Genomic DNA, 11,219 nt, shown 5'->3' with positions numbered 1-11,219 from the left:
CATATGAAGTGAGTATCCTTTCCTCCGGTATCTTCTTTGCTAGGACAAGGAAGATATCATGATCCCAAAAGAAGCTTCAGATATGGCATAAATATAAAACACTAAGGTATTGTAATAATTTAGTAAAAGGAAGTTGAGAAGTTCACACAAACATACTTTTATGATGTTTCCTCTAATAATTTTGGAAGTGAAGAACAAGGTAACAAAAGAAATAAAGAAATAAAAGAAAGAAGAAAAAAATTAAAATGTTCAACAATAAAATATATAGGGATTACTTATGTGCAATTTGACTTAAAATTTTGTTTGAAATGATGATATAACGTGCCAAGTCAACTTATTACTACATTGTTAATGGCTTAATGATCAAAATATAACAAATCGATAACTATAGTGACCATATCAAACCTTTTAAAAGTTAGTGACCAAACTATAATTTAACTACATGTAAGTGACTAAATCTGTAGTTTACCCAAAAGAAAAACAAAGTCAAATACCAAAGAACGAATTCCACAATCCCCATTCTGGACTCTAATAGAATAGTTCAACACCAACTTCCAAACACTCCCCTTAAATTCAACATTTTGATTTCATCGCTCACTTTCGATTTCTAAAACCCTAAACCCTAATTAATTTAAAATCTCCATCAATAAAAAAAAAAGAAGCCAAATCAGAAACTCTAATAAAAATGTCTTCCATTGTTCTTAGATCGCGAACAATTTCAAATAATTTCAGTTCAAAGAGTATTTCTCAAAGGGGTTTATGTTCAGGAGTGGTTTCTTCTTCTTCGGATCCTTCTAAAGGAACAATAACTTCTTCACAATCCATTCTCTCCGATCAGTCGACACCTCCTCCTCCGGCGCCGAAAGTTGCCCCACAGGTTTCGGGAGGGAAAATTTGGAGCTTTGTCAAGTACGGACTCATTGCAGGTGTTACTGGAACTACTGGCTATGCTGGTTATCTCTCTTATAGTAAGTTTTCTTTTTCCCCTTTTAAAAAGATCGGATCATTTGTGATTTTGGTTTTTTTTTTATATGATTAAAAGTGGTTTTAAAAAAAAGAATTTAATATGATTTGCAGAGTGTTCATGTGAGGAAGTAGATCATAAAGCAAAGGCATTGCGGGCTGCAGCGAGTTATGCTCCTAGTGAAGATGCTTCTGCTATTGATGTGAGTTTGATTTTGTTTAGAAATTGATTATTTTAAAGGATTTTCTCTATTTATTTTAGTTGTTTGATTGATATAATGTGCAATTGGCTTTAGACATATAACTGGTTTAGGTGTAATTTTGATTGATCATTGGGCCTCCTAGTTCATTCTTTATGATTGATCATTTGAATGTATATCTGCGGTACCTTAGCTAAGTCTTAATAATGTGATATATCCATTGTTTAGTTTGTCCTAATACTATGAAGAAATTAGATATGAAAGTAACAGTTCTTTTTTTTTTTCCCCATATCTTTTTCAGAAATATGGAGGCTTGCTTTACTCTGCTGCAATGACAGGTGAGGACCTTATTGTGTTTCTCTCTCTTATTGCTTCTTTGTTTGTTCATGGTTACAATTATCTCTAAAGTCTTTGTTCTGTATGTCAACCTAATTACTAGCACAATATTTGCATAACAGGGCATTCAGTTTGCATTGTCTAGTGCCCGGAGATATTTCGGTAAAAATACCTTGGAAGCTGCTGTATTAGGTGTTAGATTGCATTTTGCCCCCTCTACTAAGAAAATGGGCAAATTAGTCATTGTACATTAGATCAAAGAGCAAAATTGTCCTTTCTGTTAAAAATTATTTTTTTCTACTGATAAAAACTAGCATGGTTGACAGAATAACCGAAGAGTTTTTAATAGAAGGACCAATTTACTTTTTGATCCAACATATAGGGACTAATTTGCCAATTTTTTGAGTAGAGGGGTCAAAATGCAATTCATCTCTTAGAGGCCTCCATGGTACTTTTACCAAAATATTCCTTTAGAAATTCGGGCTGCTTTATTATAAATGGATTTGGTGAGACAGAAAAGAAAATTCCGTTGGTGCTGGTTGCTGTCTATCATGTTGGTCAATGATTGATTTGTTTACATGCTCTGGTTCGAACTCAATTTATTCCTGGTTTCTTTGCTTGTAACATTTCAGTTCCGGCTAAAGCACTTGAATCTTATCTGGATCTCAGGAGGTTAGTGGAAGAACATTTGCTGGTGAGGAGTGTTCTTCTTTCTCTTGTTTCCGGTTTTCTATTATTGTCGGCCTATCTTTTGTTTTGTTCTCATAATTTTATCTCGTATTTTCAGGAATATACTGAACCGACTTCGGATAAGCTTCTTCCTGATTTGCATCCTCTAGAACAGCATGTTTTCACTCTTGTCCTAGATCTGAACGAGACATTACTTTATACAGACTGGAAGGTAAGAATTTGACTTAAAATTATTTTCCATTTCACGTTTACGGTATCTAACACGTTCCCTCTTTGGTTGGCAAAGCGAGAGAGAGGCTGGCGTACCTTCAAAAGACCTGGTGTTGATGCCTTTCTGGAACATCTAGCAAAGTTCTATGAAATTGTTGTCTATTCTGACCAGATGAATATGGTAATTTGATATTTTTCATTGTGGCTACCATTTTAAATACACAAGTATATCATAACTGATGTTGCCTGCAAGTTCATAATTAGTTTGTTTTTGGCTATGCAGTATGTTGATCCTGTTTGTGAAAGGTTGGACACTAACCATTGTATACGATATAGGCTATCAAGGGGTGCTACTAAATATCAGGATGGCAAGCATTATAGAGTATGTTATAGTGGTAAAAGTACCATGGAGGCCCTTATACTAGGAGTCGTATTGCATTTCACCCCCTCTACTAAAAAAATGGGCAAATTAATCCCTGTACATTAGATTAAAAAGCAAACCAGCCTTTCTGTTGCAAGTTCCATCCATTTCTACTGTTAAAAATTGGTCCTTGTACATTAGCATGAGGTACACGTGACAGATTAGGTGTAACTGTTTGGTTATTTTATCAACTGCACCAGTTTTTAACAATAGCAATGGATGAAGTTTTTAACAGAAAGTTTAGTTTACTCTTTAATCTAACATACAGGGATTAATTTATCCAGTTTTTGAGTAAAGGGGGCAAAATGCAATCTAACTCCTAACACAGGGGCCTCCATAATACTTTTACCATGTCATAGTCAATCTCTTCCCTTCAAAACATTTTGCTTTTGGTTTTCGCCTCCTTAGTTTCTACAATACTATGCGTATTGATCTATGAGACAGTGCCTTTACAAGCTGCTACTTAAAAAGAAGCCTTATTGTTAACAAATAGTTCCTGTTGGCAGGATCTTTCAAAGCTAAACAGGGATCCAACCAAGATTTTATATGTGAGTGCTCATGCATTTGATTCTAGCCTTCAACCAGAAAATTGTGTCCCTATTAAGCCATATAAACTCGAGACTGATGATACCGCACTTTTAGACCTTATTCCATTTCTTGAATGTAAGTCTTATGTTGTTGCTTTTTCCTCTGCACATCGCCTTTGTTCAAATTTTATGTTTCCTATATTCATTTGTTGATTATAGTACCATTTGTTTTGATTTGTTCACAGATGTAGCCCGCAATAGTCCGGCTGATATCAGACAAGTATTGCAATCATATGAAAGAAAAGATATCGCGAAAGAGTTTCTCGAGCGTTCTAAAGAGTATCAAAGGTGAATTATCTTCTTATATTTGTGTATTGTCAAGTAAAATCTGACTTCGATATGCCATTTTTATAACATTGATAAACGCTTACTGCCTTTGATGACACAGGCGAGTTCAAGAACAGAAACAACAAGGTCGGCTCTGGCGGCGCTGAGGAAAGGGTTATCTATAGTTGATTATTGCAGTTTTCGGAGACCATTCAGCACAGAAGAATGTGAAAGACAATACATATCAAGTTTTCCAGTAAAACAGCCATTTTATGATAAAAAGATCATACATTGATGAATCTTTGCATTGCATCATTTAAATTGTCTGATGAAAGAATTTGTAAATTTTTCTGCCGAGATGTAGGCAGGCTTTCAATATGTTATACTGTTTTTGAAATTAAAAATTTTGCCACAGCAAATGAAATCAAAATTCAGTTTCTTTCTTTACAAGCATAAACTTGTTTAAGGGTACTCCAATCTGAGTGAAGTAACTCATCTTTTATAAATACAGTTCTTTCTTTTGTACTTTTCATGCTTGAAATTTAGTTTCTTTATTTTTTTCTTTAATTTAAAAAAAAATTATTTTTCCCAATCTCAAAGTTATATGTTATCATACAATTCAGATTGGTACGAACCAGAATTTGAAAGTAGAAAAGAGAGTAATCGGAGAAGAGAGAGAAAAATAGAGAGAAGATTGAGAATACTGGATTTTCTTCTGTTTTCATTCATGAAGAATACCTCATGCATTACATGCAGTTTTAAAGGAAAACTAACAAAGTGACGTGGACAATTTCTGTTGTGATTAAACGCACCATATAACTAATCTTCTAAACTCCCCGTTTCAATTAAACTAACAGACCCCCTTCCCAAAACTCTCCGTTTCACTTAATCTTCACAAATATCTCCTGCTAACTTTTCTGCTCATAACAATATTCCTTTCCCAGAAAACAGCCTTGTCCTCAAGGCTGAAAATGAGGAAATTTGACTTGGAATGCATGTTTCTACCATGGTAGCCGGCCTTGATGTAAAAATATGAGCGTATAAGCAAGAGACTCAGGATCATCTCTTCTGCTAACAGTGCTTCCCAAATGCGCATGGACACTTGCATATCGAACAGTTCCTCTAAACATATCAGGTCGTTGATCATAATCAACATGCAGTTCACTGCTGCTATCTTTCCATTTTGTTGCTAATCCACGGTCAACAAGAAACAACTTCTTCTCTTGTGGCGTGGATGGTTGACCAAGTAAAAAGTTCTCAGGTTTAACATCCCCATGCACATAACCTTTGGAGTGCATCTTCTCTAGTAAAGATAGGGACTCAACAGCTATACAAGCTACCATTTCTGCAGACATCGTTTGACCTGAAGGATTCCAAACATCCCATAAACTGGGCCCTAATATGTCCATAACCCTCACATAATAGTCTCATTGTTTTCCTTTGTAGTGCACTTTTGGAACTCCGTGACTACCACCTAGAGCATTGTAAACTTGCCATTCGTAAGGAGGACCATAACTACAACCTTTGCTGTTTCTATGCTTAAATTTCAGAGCTACCTCCATGGCTGTAGAACCAGTTGCACGTTCATTTCCATCACTAACACGTCTTCCAACAAACACCTGACCAAATCCACCTTTACCAAGCTTTCTTTCTATCCTGTACATAGGAGATCCCCCAACTTGAAAACTCCTCTCCGATCGACGTTTGTCAGCAGATTTATCACATTGATTCTTTGAGAAATCTAATAAAACTGCATGTAATAGTGACTTCTTTGAAAGCTTGTCAATAAGCATCAACCAAGTTGTTCTCCTAGATCCCCAATTATTTTGGCCACCTCCATTACTTTGATTCCCCCAACCAGTACCAGTATAATTCCCAAAATTTTGGAGACCAGAATGCTTATTTTTCTTCCCTCGGTTAAAAGGTTCACGTTTCTGACCTCTAGCCCCATCCTGAACTTGCTGTTTCATAAGTTCAGATGAACGAGATCCTGTTAACCACATAAAGCACCTCTCTGTAGGTGTTTTCCACATACCAGATAGCATGTGAAATACATCTGCCTTGGCATCGAATGTTGCGCCCTTCTGGTACATGAACTGCCCTATATCCAGACACCTCGTTCCACTTGAAACGATCGCTGTTGCACCAATGCTCGTGTTTAAAGCGCCTTTCCCCGAAGCTCCCAAAATAATTGGTTGCTCTCTCAAATGCACACTGCCCCCTGCAGCAATGGATGGATCCATCTGCGCCTGAGGTGGATCAGAATCTTTTGGTAGGAACCCAGGAGGAGCCCCCAAAACCCCCTTATCCTTATCAGCTGCAGCAGTTACCGATAAACCAGTTGGCGGTGGCCCGAAATACTGAACGAACAACGACTGGAAATCACCTCGTAACTCCGTTCGAAGCTCCTTTAGACGGGATTCCATCTTGACCTCCAGATGCACGAATTTCTCTTGGAATTTGGAGATTTCCTGCTACATATTGCTCACCTCTTTTTGCAACCTCGTCGATACGCCTTCGCCAGCCATCGAAAGGGATCGTGATAGCTCTGATACCTTTGGTACGAACCAGAATTTGAAAGTAGAAAAGAGAGTAATCGGGGAAGAGAGAAAGAAAAATAGAGAAGATTGAGAATCTTGGATTTTCTTCATTTTCATTCATGAAGAATACCTCATGCATTACATGCGTTTTAAAGGAAAACTAACAAAGTGACGTGGACAATTTCTATTGTGATTAAACGTACCATATAACTAATCTTCTAAACTCCCCGTTTCAATTAAACTAACTGACCCCCTTCCCAAAACTCTCCGTTTCACTTAATCTTCACAAATATCTCCTGCTAACTTTTCTGCTCATAACAATATTCCTTTCCCAGAAAACAGCCTTGTCCTCAAGGCTGAAAATGAGGAAATTTGACTTGGAATGCATGTTTCTACCATGGTAGCCGGCCTTGATGTAAAAATATGAGCGTATAAGCAAGAGACTCAGGATCATCTCTTCTGCTAACAGTGCTTCCCAAATGCGCATGGACACTTGCATATCGAACAGTTCCTCTAAACATATCAGGTCGTTGATCATAATCAACATGCAGTTCACTGCTGCTATCTTTCCATTTTGTTGCTAATCCACGGTCAACAAGAAACAACTTCTTCTCTTGTGGCGTGGATGGTTGACCAAGTAAAAAGTTCTCAGGTTTAACATCCCCATGCACATAACCTTTGGAGTGCATCTTCTCTAGTAAAGATAGTGACTCAACAGCTATACAAGCTACCATTTCTGCAGACATCGTTTGACCTGAAGGATTCCAAACATCCCATAAACTGGGCCCTAATATGTCCATAACCCTCACATAATAGTCTCATTGTTTTCCTTTGTAGTGCACTTTTGGAACTCCGTGACTACCATCTAGAGCATTGTAAACTTGCCATTCGTAAGGAGGACCATAACTACAACCTTTGCTGTTTCTATGCTTAAATTTCAGAGCTACCTCCATGGCTGTAGAACCAGTTGCACGTTCATTTCCATCACTAACACGTCTTCCAACAAACACCTGACCAAATCCACCTTTACCAAGCTTTCTTTCTATCCTGTACATAGGAGATCCCCCAACTTGAAAACTCCTCTCCGATCGACGTTTGTCAGCAGATTTATCACATTGATTCTTTGAGAAATCTAATAAAACTGCATGTAATAGTGACTTCTTTGAAAGCTTGTCAATAAGCATCAACCAAGTTGTTCTCCTAGATCCCCAATTATTTTGGCCACCTCCATTACTTTGATTCCCCCAACCAGTACCAGTATAATTCCCAAAATTTTGGAGACCAGAATGCTTATTTTTCTTCCCTCGGTTAAAAGGTTCACGTTTCTGACCTCTAGCCCCATCCTGAACTTGCTGTTTCATAAGTTCAGATGAACGAGATCCTGCTAACCACATAAAGCACCTCTCTGTAGGTGTTTTCCACATACCAGATAGCATGTGAAATACATCTGCCTTGGCATCGAATGTTGCGCCCTTCTGGTACATGAACTGCCCTGTATCCAGACACCTCGTTCCACTTGAAACGATCGCTGTTGCACCAATGCTCGTGTTTAAAGCGCCTTTCCCCGAAGCTCTCAAAATAATTGGTTGCTCTCTCAAATGCACACTGCCCCCTGCAACAATGGATGGATCCATCTGCGCTGAGGTGGATCGAGAATCTTTGGTAGGAACCGGAGGAGCCCCAAAACCCCTTATCCTTATCATTGCGGCGATTATCGATAAACCAGTTGGCGGTGGCCCGAAATACTGAACGAACAACGACTGGAAATCACCTCGTAACTCCGTTCGAAGCTCCTTTAGACGGGATTCCATCTTGACCTCCAGATGCACGAATTTCTCTTGGAATTTGGAGATTTCCTGCTACATATTGCTCACCTCTTTTTGCAACCTCGTCGATACGCCTTCGCCAGCCATCGAAAGGGATCGTGATAGCTCTGATACCTTTGGTACGAACCAGAATTTGAAAGTAGAAAAGAGAGTAATCGGGGAAGAGAGAAAGAAAAATAGAGAGAAGATTGAGAATACTGGATTTTCTTCTGTTTTCATTCATGAAGAATACCTCATGCATTACATGCAGTTCTAAAGGAAAACTAACAAAGTGACGTGGACAATTTCTGTTGTGATTAAACGCACCGTATAACTAATCTTCTGAACTCCCCGTTTCAATTAAACTAACAGACCCCCTTCCCAAAACTCCCCGTTTCACTTAATCTTCACAAATATCTCCTGCTAACTTTTCTGCTCATAACACAGATCAAATTGAAAAAATCTGCAAAGTTTCAAGACTAGTGGGAGAAGTTAGAAAGTTAGCCCAAATAGAAAATCCCAGGTATGGATCTATGGGCATCAGACTGGTGGACTCCGTCCCAATTAGCTAAGCTACAAAATGTTATTTCATCAACTCTTAAAATTTTTTTAACTTTATTTTTGTCGTCGTCGTACTTGCGTTTCTGGTTTGTCTTCTCTCATTATTAGCTGCCGTATGCCAAAGCCTCTGCAGCTTCTAAACTCCCCTTCAAAAATGTCTCTTTTAGGCTCTCCTTTTTCCCCACTTACTCCATCTTATTTCCTCGCCTCTATTTTCCTTCACTATCTCGTGTTCCACACATCAAAACAAAGACAAGTTCTTTAACTTTCACCCTCTTTCTTAAAGCTAAATATTGCATGTTTAGGTATAAAGGAAAGTACCCATTTTCCTTTATTCATTGGTGATTCTCTTGGTCCAGTGAGTCATAGCCATATGTTTGCTCCCTTTTGGTTCTTTCAAGCTTGGACTTTAGTCGTCATGGGGTTTTTCTCTTACTACCTGCAGATCTTCAAGGCTCAGTTTTTACCGAGTTCTGGTTAGTTTTTTTCCCCCTTGTTTCCTTCTATTGTTTATTATTATTCCTTGAAAGTTTAACTGGAGGTTGATGGTGACCTCTTTGGGGTTAATGCAGTTAATCGTTTGTTTATTTTGAAGGAAGCAAAGTCATTAATTTAGCAAATTTTCTGTGATGCCTAGTTCTTATTCTTCGTGGTAGAAAAACATTTTTAAGATAATAGCTTATTGCCATATTGAAGTCATTTCTTGAATGAATGAATGTATGGTGGTTGTCTTTTGGCGCTTAATGTACCATTTTGGAAGAACACTTTGCCGTTTCATTAGACATCTTTTAGCTATGTGAGTAAGTAGTGAAGCAAATTGTGTATTGTCTATCAAAATGTCCGAAATGGTCATTGTTTGAGTGGCGGGAGGAGTTTATTTCACGAGTGTGGTAATTGTGTGGTTCAATATTTCTTGAAGGATTCCACCGGTGAATCATGCATGCGATTATCGGTTCTCAAAGGAGTATTAGGCAGATGTTTTATGTTGTTGCTGAGGAGTTTGTGAGGGTATATGCGGCTAAGAATTCAAATCATGCTGGTTTCAAATGGAGGTCGAGGAGAGAGGTTGTAGATTGGTTTACATCCATGATCTAGTATGTAATCGAACCTTTTGGTCTTTGAATTCTGTCATTTCCTTGGCATCAAAGATAATAAATCGCAATAGCATGCATTGATCTCGGAACTGAACTAAAACTATACTTATCAAGCATCAGAAAAGCTTAACAATTAAGCTTTGCATCTTCAGTTGTCTTTTATATAAGAGTTCAATAATACATCTAGGTCTTGTATGAGTTATGTCTGCTAGTTATCACATGCTTGTAAGTTGTAATTGATCCCATTGTTCATACATTTCCCCCTCAAATTTATAATCCCTATGAGTCATTTTTAGTGTTGTAGAAAATGTTATTATTGATTATTGTTAACTGGTCTTGTTGTTCTTACCATTTTTTATTGAAGCGACAAACTCAGTGGAGTCGTTGATCTTTGGAATTCATGTTTCCTTGGAAAATAAAGACCATGTAAAATATCTCTGAAATTTACATTTTTTTAATAAAACTCAGTGACAGAGTCATTGAAACATGGCATGCTGCTAGCTTTGTGTTTCCTGATTGTGCAATGAGTGAGATTAGTGCTCTGAAAGCCCCAGCACTGGATAATATGGTATATTATCTTGATTTTCTACTAGTTCAGTTCCGTACTCTTTCTTTGGCCTTTTCTGACACTGATTCATATGTTGCATATTACAGGGCTATCTTTTGAGGAACTTGTCTGAACAAAGTTCAGATCTTGTGTGAGTAGGCACTGCATGGACATGTGGTAAAAGGCTCAAACATTTCCCAGAATTTTGCCTCAATGGGACCACAGTAGCAGTAAGCATTGACAACTAAGAAAAAGAATGACGGCATGGATTTTGAAATTGGTTTCACTTGATCTCTCTCATAATGTTTTTTCTGACCAATTAACACCTGACAAAAATACTTTTGAGGGACTTGTTCACAATCTAACTGAGGTGAGGCATCTTTTTCTTGATAGAATTATCATGCCTTCTATTAATCCTAATGTTTTCATGAATCTATCCTCTTCTATAAAGTCTCTTAGTCTTGGTGGTTGTGATTTACAAGGAAAATTCTCAAGAAATATTCTTCATTCACCAAACCTCAATTTGCTCAACTTAGGATACAACCGAAACCTTAGTCTTGATCTTCTGAAGTTCTATCAGAGCAGTAATCTTGAACATTTGGATCTGTCATGGATGTCCTTCTTTACGAAATTGATTGATTTGATTGACAACCTGCATGTTTTGAAATATTTGTCTCTCTAATTCCAATTTACAGGGATCAATTTCGAGATCATTGGGGAACCTTTTGTGGCTCATATATTTAGACTTGTCATGGAACCAATTGAGTGGACAAGTTTCATTGTCAATTGTAAACCTAACACAACTTGAACACTTGAGAATAGCTGAAAATTCTTTAGAAGGTCCCATTCCAGATGAGGTAGCTGCTTTCCCTAATCTAATATCTTTAGACTTATCTAACATTTTACCCAATGAAAAACTTCTGTCATGGTTGTATAATGCTTCCTCCTTAATGGAAGTATATCTCTCTCAAAATCAATTCAGTGACCACATCAAAGAA

At 37.6% G+C, this 11,219-nt stretch overlaps 1 protein-coding gene across 13 annotated transcripts in view; it reads left to right on the top strand.

Moving 5' to 3' along the window:
* Positions 1 to 581: 581 nt before the first annotated feature.
* Positions 582 to 11,219, top strand: part of LOC105768545 (mitochondrial import inner membrane translocase subunit TIM50) — a 56,174-nt gene continuing 45,536 nt past the window's right edge. For 11 of the 13 annotated variants that reach the window (XM_052630640.1, XM_052630639.1, XM_052630638.1 and 8 more), the window contains exons 1-9: positions 593 to 968; positions 1,078 to 1,166; positions 1,465 to 1,501; positions 2,132 to 2,193; positions 2,287 to 2,400; positions 2,476 to 2,580; positions 2,683 to 2,781; positions 3,327 to 3,483; positions 3,593 to 3,695. In XM_052630640.1, the coding sequence (XP_052486600.1) occupies positions 686 to 968; positions 1,078 to 1,166; positions 1,465 to 1,501; positions 2,132 to 2,193; positions 2,287 to 2,400; positions 2,476 to 2,580; positions 2,683 to 2,781; positions 3,327 to 3,483; positions 3,593 to 3,695 (1,049 nt within the window). In that variant the 5' untranslated portion in view covers positions 593 to 685. Of the gene's footprint in view, positions 969 to 1,077; positions 1,167 to 1,464; positions 1,502 to 2,131; positions 2,194 to 2,286; positions 2,401 to 2,475; positions 2,581 to 2,682; positions 2,782 to 3,326; positions 3,484 to 3,592; positions 3,696 to 3,795; positions 4,202 to 11,219 lie in introns of those variants that run through there. The other 2 variants (XM_012588507.2, XM_052630630.1) reach the window with 2 other exon arrangements.

The sequence above is a fragment of the Gossypium raimondii genome, chromosome 5 (assembly GCF_025698545.1).
Source record: "Gossypium raimondii isolate GPD5lz chromosome 5, ASM2569854v1, whole genome shotgun sequence".
NCBI lineage: Eukaryota > Viridiplantae > Streptophyta > Magnoliopsida > Malvales > Malvaceae > Gossypium > Gossypium raimondii.
The sequence above is the reverse complement of the archived record's forward strand: the minus strand, read 5'-3'. Positions and strand labels throughout refer to the sequence as shown.